Below are 18493 nucleotides of genomic sequence, written 5' to 3'. Positions count from 1 at the left end.
GGATTTCATGACTGGCAATACAGATGTGCATCTGATGGTCACAGATATATTTGTTACATTTTTTTAGTTTAGGGGTGTGGATCCGAAAACCAGTCAGTACTGGTGTGACCATTTGCTTCTCCTTCACAGAGTTGATCAAGCTGTTGAATGTTGTCCCACTCCTCATCAATGGCTGTGAGAAGTTGCTCGATATTGGCCTGAACTGGAACACGCTGTCGTTCACGAAGATCAAGAGCATACGAAAATATAGTCAATGGGTACATGTCTGGTATGGAAGAACTTGGACATTTTCAGCTTCCAGGAATTGTTTGCAGAACATTGACATCAGCAAACCGCTCACCCACACGACACCATACGTTTGCCATCTGCCCAGTACAGTTGAAACCAGGATTGATCAGTGAAGAGCACCGAGCGGTCTGTCTAAATTACTGGCACACAGCTCGGACACCCATGCATATACCACAAGAGGTCTCTTCACAGTCCAGAACAGACTATGGGAGGCACACAGTACTACATAGAGCCATAACTACATGGAACTCTATTCCACATCAACTGACGCAAGCAGTTCAATTTCATTTAAATGTTTTTTTTGTTTGTTTTATGACCTTATGGAACAGCGGGGACTGTGAAGCAACACAAACATTGCCACAGACACATCCATACACACGATAACAGTGTGTTGTGAAATATGTGAATGTATTGTAATGTTTTTAAAATTGTATAAACTGCCTTAATTTTGCTGGACCCAGGAAGAGTAGCTTTGGCAGCTAATGGGGATCCATAATAAATACTTCTCCAGTGGCCATCAAAAGTGAGCATTTTCCCACTGAAGTCGGTTACGACACCGAACTGCAATCAAGACCCCGGTGAGGACAAGCAACACGCAAATGAGCTTCCCTGAGTCAGTTTCTGCAAAAATTATTTGGTTGTGCAAACCCACAGTTTCATCAATCCGGGACGATCAGACGATCCCGCAGGTGAAGAAGCTGGATGTGGTGCTGTGCTGGTGTGGTTACACATGGTCTGCGGTTCTGAGGCCGGTTGGATGCACTGCCAAATTCTCTAAAATGTCGGAGGCAGCTTATGGTAGAAAAATTAACATTAAATTATTTTGCAACAGCTCTGGTGGACATTCCTGCAGTCAGCATGCCAATTGTACACTACCTCAAAACTTGAGATATCTGTGGCATTGTGTGACAAAACTGCACATTTAAAGTGGCCTTTTATTGTCCCCAGCACATGGTGCACCTGTGTAAAGATCATGCGGTTTAATCAGCTTCTTGATATTCCACACCTGTCAGGTGGATGGATTATCTTGGCAAAGAGAAATGCTCACCAACAGGGATGTAAACAAATGTGTGCACAACAGAGAAATAAGCCTTTTGTGCACAAGGAACATTTTACGTTGATCTTTTATTTCAGTTCATGAAACCAACACTTTACATGTTGCGTTTAAATTTTTGTTCAGTAAATTAAAAATACTTTGGATGAAAGCAAATCCTTAGATACCCACATTCTTGGACTTAAAGGGATAGTTTACAGTAATTAAATTTTGGTTAATCTTTTTCTTACCTTGAATGCAGTCTGAGCCTGGACTGACTGCAAAAACCACACCTACGATGACCGAAACCACCTTCTAAACGGAAGACAAGCCACACCAAAATATGTGATAGTGTGTAGGTAGGTCAAGAACATAGTTTGACTTTAGCAACTGTAGTACCCTTTGACAATGCACATATTCCAAATCATAAAGGCTAATGTAGATGAAGGACATGATTTTGGTGTGCAACTTTTAGACAATGGATAGTGGGCACTATGGAACACCGCTGTTTTTGTGTAATTCAGTAAACTTTAGCCTGTGACAGCTTGTGGCAGTCACTCCTGGCCCGTGGACAACTTGTAAGGTAAGAAACAGGAATGATAAAAGTTGTTGGGTGAACTATCCTTTTAAACACAAGTATAATATGAATGGTTTCATCAACTAAGCCAAGCTCGAAGTCCAGAAAAAGAGCCTAACGTATGAGCGAAAGAAGACAAATTATTAAAAAATATTTGACAAAATTCCAGAAAAGGACAGAGCCACTGTCCAAAACTGCACCACACCCTTTCCATTTCTGTATTTGAATACTTCCACCATCTTGGCCATGTGTATGATAACCAAAAATAAAATAAACTTGCAGTGCTTTGCAGGGTGAAAAGCAGCACCAGGCTCTGGTGACAATACAGCTCTGTGATGCAGGTTTCTTAGCAGCATAAATAATGTGGGCTATACTACAGTTCCACTGGGAGAGCTGGCTTGGTTTTGGGATGACAAACCCTGGAAAGAAAAAGGAGATTTGCATTGGGGAAAGTTCACAAAGCATCAAATTCAGTACACCCATCTTCCTGCCTTCAAAATGGCCAGTGCACAGCAGTTAGCTAGTGGATGACGCAGTGAATGTAATGCATTAATATAACGCTGTTTGGCAAATAAACAGGTCCTCTCATAAAGAATCTGAGAGTGTTGTGGGTGAGCGTAAAGATGACTTGCTTATTTATGCTGCGGTGCCCTGTGGGATGGTAATGCTCCAATATGTTTGTTTTAATATGGAGCCGATGCATACAAATATACTCAATTGGGATCAATGTCTTCTTTCCACTGATAAGGAGGGCTACCTAAGGGCACTTACTTATCCACCAGGTGACTTGATTGTACTTGACATACGAGATTCTTACCATTATTGATTTCTTTTAAAATGTATTAGCTTTGCATGGGGTGGCAGATGAACACAAACCACTCCCCTACTGATTTATTTGGAAAGTGAAGCTAGAATGTTTCATTTGGCTCTATACACATGTTTTATATATGAGGCTACAGCATGTCACATTTTATTTGAGGGTATTTTCAGATTTGTTTTTACCATTTAGAAATGAATGCACTTCATGTATCCAGCACACCCATTTTAAGGTGTAATAAGTATTAAGACAAATTCACTTAAATTTAGTCAAGTTTAGTATTTTGTGCCATATTCCTAGAACACAGTGACTACATCAAGCTTGCATTTTTTGTTTAAGTATTTGATGCATTTGCAGTTAGGTTTTGGTTGTGTTTCAGATTATGTTGAAATTAATGGTAAAAAATGTATTGTCATTTTGGAGTCACTTACAGTAAATAAGAATAGAATATGTTCTGAACACTTCTACATTTGGGGCTTCCGAGTGGAGCAGCTGTCTAAGGCACTTGCATCTCAGTGCTAGAGGCATAACTACTGCCCTTGGTTCGATTCCAGGCTGTATCACAACAGGCCGTGATTGGGAGTCCCATAGGGCGGCGCACAATTGGCCCTGCATCGTCCGGGATTAGGGTTTGGCCGGGGTAGGCCGCCATTGTAAATAAGAATTTGTTCTCAACCGACCTGCCTAGTTAAATAAAGGTAAAATAAAAAATTAAATACATAAATGTGGATGCTAAAATGATTACAGACAATCATGAATGAATCATGAATAATGATGAGTGATTAAGTTAGATGCAAAGATCATGCCCCAAAAACATGCTCACCTGTCACCATTACCAATAACAGGAGAGGGGTTAGCATTTTGGGGGGGAATGACATTTATGCCTCCAACTTTCTCACTCATCATTATTCACAATATATTCATGATTATCCACATTTATGTAGAAGTATTCTTATTTAAAATAAAATTGACAAAATGACTACACATTATTTACCATTCATTTCTATTAGGCAAGCAAAATCCAAAACAAACTAAAAATGCATCCAACAGGTTTGTAGAGTCACAAGCTTGATGGAGTCATTGAGTGCTAGAAATATGTGACCAACTACTATACTTTTGACAAATTTTAATACACTAAGTGAATATGTCCAAATACTTGACACCTTAAAAGTTGGGTGACTAGATACATAAATGCTTTAATTTCTAAATGGTAAAATAGATAATAATGAAAACACCCTCAAATAAAAGGTGACATTCTGTACTGTAGCTTCATATAAAACATTTGATCTCAAATAAAAAATGCTGAGTATAGAGCCAAATTAAACATTTTAGATTCACTGTCCAAATAAATATGTAGGGAAGTGTACATACAGACAGTTTGAGATATAACACTGCAAGTGCAAGAGATTCCCATACTCATCTACAGTAGGTAATGTTGTCACAATGCTGTCTAAAATGTCCACAATAATACTAACTTTTCTAAATGGATCCTTGCATTTTAGACATTTACAAAGAAATGCACAGGAATTTAGCAGAACTTAATTTCTATTCAAAGAACTTACCACTTTGCCAGGCCTTGCCCATGTGCAAATAAAACCCTCCTGACAAGCTGTCACTATACAGTCTTCAAGAAATATTAAGACAGTCAGTCTCTCATGTGCTATTTTTTTACAGATGAGGGGCTCTAGTAAGGGTATGTCTTCCATGCGGGGACAGAGCAGCGTACCCAGTGTCTTTGCAGGGTCTGTTTTGGTTTTGGTGAGCATGTTGAGCTTGTCACTGCTCTTGCTGATAATGTGGCCCATGCTGTGGTTCCATTTGTGGTCCTTCTCGTGGTGTCGCTCTTTGCGATCGTGAATTGAGAGTGTGGCAAACTTGCTTACGCCTGCGGCAATAGTGTTGTCCATGACGCTACTCTTGCTGTTGGCGGTCATAGCTGCAGAGTGCGGTAAGCTGTTGGAGCGTGGCAGGGGAGTAGTGAGGGGGTTACCAGGGGTGTTGGTGCCGTTAGTGCTAGGGTTAATACTCTCTATGCCACCACCTACCCCGCCTCCCACAGCCACGTCCCCTCCCGCCGGGGGGCTGGTAGCATTCATCACATTGGTGTGCGTTCTTGTCCGGGAAAGCGGGAGGTGGGGGAAAAGGATATCTTCTGTGAGGTCCCACAAGCAGAGTTGAGTGTCCTGGCCCACTGAACCAAACCTGTATGTGACCTGTACCGGCCGACTGTCCGTGGAGTTGCGCTTAGAGAGTCGGGACTGCGAGCTGTTGGCCCGGTCGCGACCGAAGTGGATCTGGTCCTGGAAGTCCTCGTCACTGCCGCTGAACTCCATAGGGTCCGCATCCTCCACACTGGTTGTGTAATGGTCAAACGCCACCACAGTCACCCACGACTTGTGTCCGTGACCACGTGCAATAACCCGGCAGTCCACAAACGACCACACGGTCACCAGATCATCCTCGCCCCCCGTGACAATGTACCTTCCGTCTGGACTCCAGCACACACACAGCAGACCCCCAAAGTAGCTTTTCATGGTCCCGTGCAGCTCCACCGCATCAAAGTTGAAGACCCGAAGGAAGCCGTCCTGGCTCACACAAGCCAGGAACTTCCCGTCAGGTGAGAAAGAAAACTCGTTAAGGGCTCCCTCGCCCACCGTCCATTTGAGCAAGGGGTTGCGCGTGGACTTGCTCTTACAAGTGTGCACTGAGTAGTTCTGACCCTGTTTGAGCAACAGGTAGTGAGGTGCCGTGGTGCCACACGTGTGCTCCATGTTGTACAAGTACATGTTTCCACTGGAATGAGTGACTAGGAACAGACTCTCCGAGCCTGGCACCCATTTTACACAAGTTACTCTGGATTTGTCTATTAGTCTCTGGGGAAAGCGGTTTGGGATAGAAAGTGGGGAGAGAAGGCATAAATGTTACATTTCAACTGTAAGCAACAATGGCATTCATTGCCTATATGTCAAAAACATAACATTTGAGGCTAGTTCCAATGTAATTTCCATCTTTACTTTTTTTTCTCTCTACTTTTTTAACTTTTGCTTTCTTTTATTTTTTACTTTCCGTCCCGACTTACTTCCTCATTGAAAAGCTTGCTGGTCTCCTTCTTGATTGGGTCGATGAGCTGCACTTGGCCAGCCGAGAAGCCCACCAACAGGGAGACGCTCTCCGCCGTGGCCGTGAGGTGGTTGAAGTCGTGACATGTGGGCTGTGTTCCTTTGTATATCCTCTTGTCGATAGGTTTGCTCAGATCAGCAGCCTGAAAGATAAGCATACAAGATAAGTGAGTTAATTGAAAAAAAGGGGGCTATCTTTAAGTTTTCGCCTAAATGTGGAAATGTGAATTGAATGTAGGAGAATATAACACAATAGATCTGGTAGACGAAAATGCAAAGAAAAAAAACAACCAGCTTTTTTCTACCACCATCTCTGAAATGAAAGAGAAAGGTCCCAGTGCTAGCCGTCACTCTGGTTGTAATTCCGATAGTGTCCACAAGATGGCAGAATATCATCAAAACTGTATACTTGGACTTTGATTTAGCTTTTCCAGTATTAGACATATTATAAGTTCAACATTTGCAAAACAATCCGTTTTCATAACTTCATAACTCTGAATATCCTGTCGCACAATGTTAGCAGAAACATTTTACGACAGATACAAGGCTCCCATAAAGCCCATAAAGTCCACCCCGATTGGTGCTTATTTGACAAAGTTAGAGTTCAAGTGAAGACCACTCATCAGTGTGCCATGAAGGCGTCGCACTCTGACCAAATATGGTGTTGTTAGGCTATACTACACCACTAATGATATAATGAAGTCTGGTTACATTCTAGGATCTCTGAGGAATACTTACAAATGCGATTTGACTAGTTGAAACATTTAGAGTTAGATTTTCACAGATTCCTTTCTTTGCAAATTGAATGAGTGGAAATACAAAATCGATCGTGCATACTATATGGACCTATTTAGGATATGAAAATGGATTTTATCTAACAAAATGACACTTCATGTTATGTCTGGGACCCTTTGGATAATAAATCAGAGCAAGATTTCAGAATTTAAGTACACATTTCACCTTCAGAGGTGAATTTATCAAACCTATCACGGTGAAAAAGTGTTTTGTTAGGAGCTCTCCTCAAACAACAGCATGGCATTTTTTCACAGTAATAGCTACTGTAAATTGGACAGTGCAGTTAAATTAACAATCATTTAAGCTTTCAGCCGATAGACACTTATATGTACCGACATTTGTTGTTTCTCTAAAATCTGCGATCGTGACACAAGGCACTACAAGGCACTGTAAACTGCATGATTTACAACTGTCCCGTTGCGCCGATCCCTAAGAAGTTTGCATATCCTCTTGTCAATTGGTTTGCTCGGGTCATCAGCCTGAAAGATAAGCATACAAGAAAAGTGAGTTAACTTATGGATGGATGAGGGGCAGTATTGAGTAGCTTGGATGAATAAGGTGCCCAGAAGCTAAGATATGCATATTATTAGTAGATTTGGACAGAAAACACTCTGGAGTTTCTAAAACTGTTTGAATGATGTCTGGGTATAACATAACTCATATGGCAAAAACCTGAGAAAAAATCCAACCAGGAAGTGGGAAATCTGAGGTTTGTAGGTTAAGTCTTTGCCAATCCAATATACAGTGGAAATTTGGTCCAATTGCACTTCCTAAGGCTTCCACTAGATGTCTTTAGAACCTTGTTTCAGGCTTCTACTGTGAGAATAATAACTGTTTCAATCAGGTGTCTAGCAGAATGCCATGAGCTCAGTCAGGCGTGCGCCCGTGAGAGCAAACTGTGTTTCATTGCATTTTGAAAGACAAAGGAATTTTCCGGTTGAAACATTATTGAATGTTAATTATGTTAATAACATCCTAAAGATTGATTCTATACATCGTTTGACATGTTTCTACGAACTGTAATATAACTTTTTTGACTGTCTGTACTAAGTGTGCCTGCGCCTCATGAATTTGGATTTGTGAACTAAACGCGCAAACAAAAAGGAGGTGTTTGGACATAAATGGACTTTATCGAACAAAACAAACATTTATTGTGGAACTGGGATTCCTGGGAGTGCATTCTAATGAAGATCATCAAAAGGTAGTGAATATTTATAATGCTATTTCTGACTTCTGTTGACTACACAACATGGTGGGTATCTGTATGGCTTGTTTTGGTCTCAGAGCTGTACTCAGATTATTGCATGGTGTGCTTTTTCCGTAAAGCTTTTTTGAAATCTGACACAGCGGTTGATTTAATGAGAAGTATATCTTTCAATCCATGTATAACACTTGTATTTTCATCAACATTTATGATGACTATTTCTCTAAATTGATGTGGCTCTAGGCCTCCCGGGTGGTACAGTGGTTAAGGGCGCTGTACTGCAGCGCCAGCTGTACCACCAGAGACTCTGAGTTCGCGCCCAGGCTCTGTTGTAACCAGCCGCGACCGGGAGGTCCGTGGGGAGATGCACAATTGGCCTAGCGTCGTCCGGGTTAGGGAGGGTTTGGCCGGTAGGGAAATCCTTGTCTCATCGCGCACCATCGAATCCTGTGGCGGGCCGGGTGCAGTGAGTGCTAACCAAGGTTGCCAGGTGCACAGTGTTTCCTCCGACACATTGGTGCGGCTGGCTTCCGGGTTGGATGGTGCTGTGTTAAGAAGCAGTGCGGCTTGGTTGGGCTGTGTATCGGACGCATGACTTTCAACCTTTGTCTCTCCCGAGCCCGTACGGGAGTTGTAGCAATGAGACAAGATAGTAGCTACTAAACAATTGGATACCACGAAATTCGGGAGAAAAAGGGGTAAAAATAAATAAATAATTGATGTGGCTCTCTGCAAAATTATTTGGAAGCATTACTGAACATACCGAACCAATGTAAACTGAAATTTTTGGTTATAAATATGGACTTTATCTAACAAAACGTACATGTATTGTGTAATATGAAGTCCTATGAGTGTCATCTGATGAAGATCAAAGGTTAGCGATTCATTTCTCTTTTTCTGCTTTTTGTGACTCTTTGGCTGGAAAGATGACTAGGTGCTGACCTAGCATGGTATGCTTTCGTCGTAAATCGGACACTATGGTGGGATTAACAACAAGTTTATCTTTAAAATGGTGAATTTTAATTGTGAGATTTGTTTGAATTTGACGCCCTGCACTTTCACTGGCTGTTGTCAAATCGATCCCGCTAACAGGATTTCATCCATAAGAAGTTATTAACCTCTTATGACTCCTCTATACTGCCCCTGTTGGAGAAAGTGCGTACCCATAGTAAACTGAAAATATTTTTTCCCAAAATTGCTAATATATGCATATAAAAATGATTATTGAATAGAAAACACTAAAGTTTCTAAAACCGTTTAAATTATGTCTCTATGTAAAGCAGAACTGAAAGGGCAGCCTTTCTCCCAAACTCTCTCTTGTGAAGAGAAAAGTTGGTTCAACTTTGATGTCATGAGCCACACCCTCCCCAGGGAGCTACAGATCCAGGAACAGTCTCTCTCTTCAGCGCGATGTCAGCTTTCAAGTGACGCGTTCATTGTGAGAATCCCACGAGCCCTGCACGTTTGGCGGGGGCGAAATTGCTCGTGTCCCTCTGAAAATCAGGCACTCTTTTGCGCGTGGCCGATTTGGACTACGTCTTTTTCCATGATGCAGCATTTCAAGCCGGATTGTCTGTTAGCGTTGCTCTTTGTTCTACATGCTAAAAACATCATAAAGCTCGATTTTGCACATCGTTTGACCAGTTTAATCGACATATAATATGTAAATGGGAAGTTTTGATGCGCAACAGTGCTGGACCAGAAGTCATTTTTAACGCATTTCAACTGAAGCTGTTAGCATATGCTAATACAGGGACAAACAACGTGAACGAAGTATGACTCCTTCTACGTCTTCTGATGGAAGAACATCAAAGGTAAGGGAATATTTACGTGGTTATTTGTGGTTTCTGTGGACTCCAAACGTAGAGGAGACATACTGCTAATATCTGAGCGCTGACTCATAGTATAGCCCAGTGAACGATGTCTGTAACGTTAAAAATAAATGTAATACAGCGGTTGCATTAAGAAGAAGTGTATCTTTGTAAATATGTGTAGAACATGTATATTTAGTCATGTTTATTGCTTGTTATCTGACGTTATCTGTCGGAGCGATCATCATTTCTCCGGACATTTGAGAAGCATTTTTTGAAATGTCGTCATTGTAAACCGAGATTTATGGATATAAATGGCATATTATTGGAAAAAAAATAAATGTACTGTGTAACATGTAATATTACTGTCATCTGATGAAGATTTTCAAAAGGTTAGTGAATTATTTATTTTTTAATCCTACTTTTAATTTTTTTTTTTCTGGGACAAAATGGCCGCCGTTTGCCTTTTGTTTCGGTGGTTATCTAATATAAATATGTGCTATGTTTTCGCCGTAAAACATTTTAGAAATCTGACTTGCTGGGTAGATTAACAAGATGTTTATATTTCATTTGAGCTATTGGACTTGTTAATGTGTGGAGGTTAAATATTTTTAGGAATATTTTTGCGCATTGTGCGTTATGGTAATGAGCTTGAGCTGTAGTCACGATCCCGGATCCGGGATGGGGGGGACGTAAGAGGTTAAAGAAGTTACAGGTCTGTAAGAGCCAGAAATCTTGCTTGTTTGTAGGTGACCAAATGCTTATTTCACCAAATAAATTCATTAAAAATCCTAATGTGATTTTCTGGATTTTTTTTTCTTCTCATTTTGTCTCTCATAGTTGAAGTGATGAAAATTACAGGCCTCTCATATTTTTAAGTGGGAGAACTTGCACAATTGGTGGCTGACTAAATACTTTTTTGCCCCACTGTATGTTTTCCTTCTGTTGCGTGCCTTTATTTGTTTGCTGAAATCCATACTTTTTAATAAAACGTTAATCAAATACAACCACCAATTTTTACATTCAAGCATTTGAGTAACGAGTCGGCGGGTCATAAACCTTTGACTCATGGAGTTAAGCTACTTGGCAAGGTTTTGCATTGACTTTGTGTCAGTGTGGTTACACTGATGGTCAAGTAGGAAGTTCTGCCTAGAGTTCTTTCAGAGAGGGGCATCTGTCACTCTGTAGTTGTGGACATGACAGGTTGATAATGCAGGGCTACAGGTGCTTGATCCTTATTTCCTCAGTGTGACCTAACAAAAGAAATCTGTCGTCATTTCTTTCAAGTGTGTAAACAGATCTAAACATCTACATTATTCACTCAGACCCTTAAGGTGCATAACTACCAAAGGTTGTACTTTTCTGACATTAACACACTAAGATATACTATATGCCTATGGTTGGAATAGGCCTATGCCACAACAGATGAGCAGACTGGAAACATGAGAAATGGCCTTCTAACCACTTCAAATCTTTCCACTCTGTCGATGGAGTGAACCATTAACTAGTGTGACTGTCGTAGTGCTTGTTCATTAACTGTGCCCATGGGGCATTTAGAATAAAACACAAACCTAAGAGGCTCAAATCAAATCAAATTGTATTTGTCACATACACATGGTTAGCAGATGTTAAATGCGAGTGTAGCGAAATGCTTGTGCTTCTAGTTCCGACAATGCAGTGATAACCAACAAGTAATCTAACTAACAATTCCAAAACTACTGTCTTATACACAGTGTAAGGGGATAAGGAACATGTACATAAGGATATATGAATGAGTGATGGTACAGAGCAGCATACAGTAGATGGTATCGAGTACAGTATATACATATGAGATGAGTGTGTAGACAAAGTAAACAAAGTGGCATAGTTAAAGTGGCTAGTGATACATGTGTTACATAAGGATGCAGTCGATGATGTAGAGTACAGTATATACAAATGCATATGAGGTGAATAATGTAGGGTAAGTAACATTATATAAGGTAGCATTGTTTAAAGTGGCTAGTGATATATTTACATCATTTCCCATCAATTCTCATTATTAAAATGGCTGGAGTTGGGTCAGTGTCAATGACAGTGTGTTGGCAGCAGCCACTCAATGTTAGTGGTGGCTGTTTAACAGTCTGATGGCCTTGAGATAGAAGCTGTTTTTCAGTCTCTCGGTCCCAGCTTTGATGCACCTGTACTGACCTCGCCTTCTGGATGATAGCGGGGTGAACAGGCAGTGGTTCCTTGATGATCTTTATGGCCTTCCTGTAACAACGGGTGGTGTAGGTGTCCTGGAGGGCAGGTAGTTTGCCCCCGGTGATGCGTTGTGCAGTCCTCACTACCCTCCGTACCAGGCGGTGATACAGCCCGCCAGGATGCTCTCGATTGTGCATCTGTAGAAGTTTGTGAGTGCTTTTGGTGACAAGCCGAATTTCTTCAGCCTCCTGAGGTTGAATAAGCGCTGCTGCGCCTTCTTCACGACGTTGTCAGTGTGAGTGGACCAATTCAGTCAGGCTAGAGTTGCATTCCCTGGTCTGATTGTATCAATATGACAAAAATTGGGGTTTGGATGCGTCAAAGTTATCTGATTGTTACTGTAACCCTATTTTGAGTTCACTTTTCCTGCAGGGCTTCTGGATAGAACTCTTGTTCATAACTAAACAGCAGCAATCCCCCTGTGACACTGTTTATTGTCACGTAGGCCTAATATCAGTCTTTGATGCCCTCTGATTTTTGACTTGATTATACTGTAATGCTCATTAAAACCTATCAACTTCAAAGACCGTTTGAAAAAAGCTTTTGGTGGCTTTATGAGCGCACTACTCATGTCTTTCATTGCTTTTGCATGCCACCGTTGATGCTTTGGTCAAGAGCCGAAAACTTGCAACATTGAAAAGGTTACTGCTCCAATCTTAAGAAGCTCCTCTGTCCTCCACTCGTTACCTGTATTAATGGCACCTGTTTGAACTTATTATCAGTATGAAAGACACCTGTCCACAACCTCAAAACAGTCACACTCCAAACTCCACTATGGCCAAGACCAAAGAGCTGTCAAAGGACACCCGAAACAAAATTGTAGACTGCACCAGGCTGGGAAGACTGAATCTGCAATAGGTAAGCAGCTTGGTTTGAAGAAATCAACTGTGGGAGCAATTATTAGGAAATGGAAGACATACAAGACCACTGATAATCTCCCTCGATCTGGGGCTCCACGCAAGATCTCACCCCGTGGGGTCAAAATTATCACAAGAACAGTGAGCAAAAATCCCAGAACCACACGGGGGGACCTAGTGAATGACCTGCAGAGAGCTGGGACCAAAGTAACAAAGCCTACCATCAGTAACACACTACGCCACCAGGGACTCAAATCCTGCAGTGCCAGACGTGTCCCCCTGCTTAAGCCAGTACATGTCCAGGCCTGTCTGAAGTTTGCTAGAGAGCATTTGGATGATCCAGAAGAAGATTGGGAGAATGTCATATGGTCAGATAACCCAAAATATAACTTTTTGGTAAAAACTCAACTCATCGTGTTTGGAGGACAAAGAATGCTTGAGTTGCATCCAAAGAACACCATACCTACTGTGAAGCATGGGGGTGGAAACATCATGCTTTGGGGCTGTTTTTCTGCAAAGGGACCAGGACGACTGATCCGTGTAAAGGAAAGAATGAATGGGGCCATGTATCGTGAGATTTTGAGTGAAAACCTCTTTCCATCAGCAAGGGCATTGAAGATGAAACGTGGCTGGGTCTTTCAGCATGACAATGATCCCAAACACACTACCCGGGAAACGAAGGAGTGGCTTCGTAAGAAGCATTTCAAGGTCCTGGAGTGGCCTAGCCAGTCTCCAGATCTCTACCCCATAGAAAATCTTTGGAGGGAGTTGAAAGTCTGTGTTGCCCAGCAACAGCCCCAAAACATCACTGCTCTAGAGGAGATCTGCATGGAGGAATGGGCCAAATACCAGCAACAGTGTGTGAAAACCTTGTGAAGACTTACAGAAAACATTTGACCTCTGTCATTGCCAACAAAGGGTATATAACAAAGTATTGGGATACACTTGTTATTGACCAAATACTTCATTTTCCACCATAATTTGCAAATAAAATCATTAAAAATCCCACAATGTGATTTTCTGGATTTTTTTTCCCTCATTTTGTCTGTCATAGTTGAAGTGTACCTATGATGAAAATTACAGGCCTCTCTCATCTTTTTAAGTGGGAGAACTTGCACAATTGGTGGCTGACTAAATACTTTTTTGCCCCACTGTAGGTACACGTAAGGGTTTATGGATGAACGTTTTGAAATTATAGCGACTCGAATGAGTTGGGGTTCATTTTTTTTTTAAACTCTTAATGCTTAATTTCATGGAGAAATTGAGGTAACAATGCAAAACCATGCACTAGAAATTCAGAGGTTTTATATTCACACATTTAGACTAGATGTCGACCGATTATGATTTTTCAATGCCGATACTGATTATTGGAGGACCAAAAAAGCCAATACCTATTAATCGGTCAATTTTCTTATTTACTTATTTGTAATAATGACAATTACAACAATACTGAATGAACAATGAACAATTGTTTTAACTTAATATAATACATCAATAAAATAAACGTTGCCTCAAAATAAATAATGACATGCTCAATTTGGTTTAAATAATACAAAAACAAAGTGATGGAGAAGAAAGTAAAAGTGCAATATGTGCCATGTAAAAAAACTAACGTTTAAGTTCCTTGCTCAGAACATGAGAACATATGAAAGCTGGTGGTTCCTTAACATGAGTCTTCAATATTCCCATGTAAGAAGTTTTAGGTTGTAGTTATTATAGGACTATTTCTCTCTATACCATTTGTATTTCATATACCTTTGACTATTGGATGTTCTTATAGGCACTTTAGTACTGCCAGTATAACAGTATAGCTTCCGTCCCTCTCCTCGCCCCTACCTGGGCTCGACCCAGGAACACATCGACAACAGCCACCCTCGAAGCATTGTTTACCCATCGCTCCACAAAAGCTGCGAAATATGGAACCGTTTCGTATTTTATTTAACGGGAGGCACCCATAAGTCTAAATATTCCTGTTACATTGCACAACCTTCAATGTAATGTCATAATTACGGAAAATTAGTTCGCAAAAAGCCAGGCGGCCCACACTGTTGCATATACCATGACTCTGCGTGCAATGAATGCAAGAGAAGTTACAATTTCCCTAGTTTAATATTGCCTGCTAACCTCGTTCTCTTTTAACTAAATATGCAGGTTTAAAAATCTGTACTTCTGTGTATTGATTTTAAGAAAAGCATTGATGTTTATGGTAAGGTACATTCATGCAACGATTGTGATTTTTTCGCCAACGCGCTTCTGTTAAATCATCCCCCGTTTGGCGAAGATGGCTTGTCTTTGTCAGGTTGAAATAGTCTTCACACAGTTCGCAACGAGCCAGGCGGCCCAAACTGCTGCATATACCCTGACTCTGTTGCACAGAACGCAAGAGAAGTGACACAATTTCCCTAGTTAAAAGACATTCATGTTAGCAGGCAATATTAACTAAATATGCAGGTTTAAAAATATATACTTGTGTATTGATTTTAAGAAAGGCGTTGTTGTTTATGGTTAGATACACATTGGTGCAACGACGGTGCTTTTTTTGCGAATGTGCTTGTTAAATCATCACCCGTTTGGCGAAGTAGGCTATGATTCAATGATAAATTAACAGGCACCGCACCGCATATGCAACAAGCTAGATAAACTAGTAATATCATTAACCATGTGTACTTAACTAGTGATTATGTTAAGATTGATTGTTTTTTACAAGATACATTTAATGCTAGCTAGCACCTTATCTTGGTGCCTTGCTGCACTCGCATAACAGGTAGTCAGCCTGCCACACAGTCTCCTCGTGGAGTGCGATGTAATCGGCCATGATTGGTGTCCAAAATGGCAGATTTCATAACATCGGCCATTCCGATTAATCGGTCGACCTCTTAATTCGGACATTCAACAGAAGCATTTTAAAATTATAAAATCACTAAAAAATTAATTGATTGTCACAAACATAAAAATAGATATGGTTTATTCTATAAATGTCTAGCATACTTTTAAAACCTTTGTTTTGAATTTTAAAAATCCAGTTTTGATTTGATGAAAATACATATCTTTAAAATGCAATTTAAAGCTGTAGAAATCAATAACTAATTCACTGTTTGTCACAGAAACATCAAACTAGGTATGATTTATTCGATAACTGGCTAGCATACTTTTACAACATTTGTTTTGAGGAAACATTACAGTTTTCACTTGATAGAGGTAGAGTCCATCTAGAGGCATGTAGAGGTAGAGTCCATCATGATCGAGGCATGTAGTCCATCTAGAGGTTGTGTGGTCAAAGTTCTAACGAGTCTGTTATACCCGATTAGAAGTGGCCTGGCATAAAATGCTGCCTCTTCAGTCATATTAAATTACCATTAACAACTATGGGATGAAGGCGTCAGGACTGACTAAAAACTAAGATATGTGGATGGATCAAGAAGACCAAGTCAGCCAAGAGGATCAACAATGGGCATTCCACGGTGGAGATAAGGAAAACTAAGTGTGAACCATAACATGCACTACCGTTCAAAAGTTTGGGGTCACTTAGAAATGTCTTTGTTTTTGAAAGAAAAGCACGTTTTTTGTCCATTAAAATAACATCAAATTGAACAGGAATACATTGTAGACATTGTTAATGTTGTAAATGACTATTGTAGCTGGAAACAGCTGATTTTCTTTTTAATAGAATATCTACAAAGGCGTGCAGAGGCCCATTTATCAGCAACCATCACTCCTGTGTTCCAATGGCAAGTTGTGTTAGCTAATCAAAGTTTATAATTTTAAAGGGCTAATTGATCATTAGAAAACCTTTTGTAATTATGTTAGCACAGCTGAGAACTGTTGTTCTGATTAAAGAAGCAAATAAAACTGGCCTTCTTTAGACTAGTTCAGTATCTGGAGCATCAGCATTTGTGGGTTCGATTACAGACTCAAAATGGCCAGAAACAAAGAACTTTCTTCTGAAACTCGTCAGTCTATTCTTGTTCTGAGAAATGAAGGCTATTCCATGCAAGAAATTGCCAAGAAACTGAAGGTCTAGTACAACGCTTGTGTTCAACGCTCCCTTTACAGAACAGCGCAAACTGGTCCTAACCAGAATAGAAAGTGGGAGGCCATGTTGCACAACTGAGCAAGAGGACAAGTACATTTCAGTGTTTAGTTTGAGAAACAGACACCTTAAAAAGTCCTCAACTGGTAGCTTCATTAAATAGTAGAGGTGACTCCGGGATGCTGGCATTCTAGGCAGAGTTGCAAAGAGTAAGCCATATCTCAGACTGGCCAATAAAAATAAAAGATTAAGATGGGCAAAATAACACAGAGACTGGAGAGGGGAACTCTGCCAAGAAGGCCAGCATCCCAGAGTCACCTCTTCACTGTTGACTTTGAGATTGGTGTTTTGCGGGTATTACTTAATGAAGCTGCCAGTTGAGGACTTGTGAAGTGTATGTTTTTCAAACTAGACACTCAAACGTACTTGTCCTCTTGCTCAGTTTCCATTCTGGTTAGAGCCGGTTTGTGCTGTCCTGTTAAGGGAGTAGTACACAGCATTGTACGATATCTTCAGTTTCTTGGCAATTTCTCACATGGAATAGCTTTCATTTCTCAGAACAATAATAGACTGATGAGCGGTATGTGGTCAGTCATAGAACATCATTATATACATATGAATTTGCAAGTTATTGTGCAAATTAATTCTCAACAATACCTTGACTCCATTATTGTGAAAGGAGTTATTTAGTGTAGGTAACTTTACACCTCAATACTTTGCGTAGCCTAGCTAGCTCGCCTATGTCACAACAGAAGCAGAGCATCCGTGCACTGTAGCTACGTCATGACCCAAGCAATTAAATTGAAATACAGTGGAGGTCACATCAATTGCCAATATTGGGATTCTTGTCAAATGTTCAGCATGGTCCGTAGATAGCTGTTACCGGTTAACTGACTGTCAGATTAGAGTTAGTTTGCTGGCTAGCTCGCGGTGCATAACGTTACCACAACACTTACTTAGACTGGTGGTGCTAGCTAAGACACAGTAACATTACTGTGCATTTGTCATACACCAGGCAAACTGGACAAAACTGACCTGTTGTCATCAATTAAGACATACAAATTATAAATAAAACAGCATAATGTTTAGCTACCTTTCTAACGCCTTTGTAGATGTAGAAGTACAGCTCCCGGCCCACATTGAAACATATTCGGTCGCCGTTGCCAGACTGGTCATTGACGTTGACAAATGAAACTTTGACAGGATTCGAACCCTGGGAATTGAAAGGCACCCTATTGGGGCGGCTATATTCGGAATGAGTGAGGAGTTTATAGACGCCTTCCCGTGTAGTGAATTGAGTTTTAATTTCGTTAATGTCCTTCCCTCCTCCCTCCGCCGCCATCTTTGAATTACATTCATCCTTCCTCGAGTCCGGATTTTACACATGAAACGTGCGCATGCCCGTTCATAGGTAAAAGTAGTGTCGACTCGCGCAAGTAGACCTATTCGAATGTAGGACAGGAGAAGAAGAAACCACCTCAAAAACGTGATACGTTCTAACACTGGCAGCCCATATATTTCCCACCTTGGTAAAATACACGTTCTTTCTTCTTCGGTGGAGTTAAACGGCTGTTGTATAATCGCCCTAATTGAAATATAGTATACATCCATTACACTTTGTGATACAACATGTGAAAAGGGGAAACGGGAAAATAAAAAATGAAATATATTTTGACATACCCTACCAACTAACCCTACACTCATTAAAACCCACCACCTTA

General features: G+C 40.7%; 1 protein-coding gene across 2 annotated transcripts; it reads right to left on the bottom strand.

Moving 5' to 3' along the window:
- Positions 1-1394: 1394 nt before the first annotated feature.
- On the bottom strand, positions 1395-18170 carry LOC124046208 (WD repeat-containing protein 20). Of its 2 annotated transcripts, XM_046366331.1 has the most exons (4): positions 17866-18170; positions 5795-5977; positions 4278-5588; positions 1395-2317 (listed from the first exon to the last, which is right to left on the bottom strand). In XM_046366331.1, exons 1-4 carry the CDS (start codon positions 18112-18114, stop codon positions 2267-2269), a joined length of 1794 nt encoding a protein of 597 aa, XP_046222287.1. In that variant the 5' UTR covers positions 18115-18170; the 3' UTR covers positions 1395-2266. The 2 variants fall into 2 exon arrangements, with proteins under 2 accessions (XP_046222287.1, XP_046222288.1); XM_046366332.1 differs by lacking the exon at positions 4278-5588.
- Positions 18171-18493: the final 323 nt, after the last annotated feature.

Source organism: Oncorhynchus gorbuscha, linkage group LG10, assembly GCF_021184085.1.
Source record: "Oncorhynchus gorbuscha isolate QuinsamMale2020 ecotype Even-year linkage group LG10, OgorEven_v1.0, whole genome shotgun sequence".
Taxonomy (NCBI): domain Eukaryota; kingdom Metazoa; phylum Chordata; class Actinopteri; order Salmoniformes; family Salmonidae; genus Oncorhynchus; species Oncorhynchus gorbuscha.
This window is presented reverse-complemented; position numbering and strand designations above follow the sequence as displayed.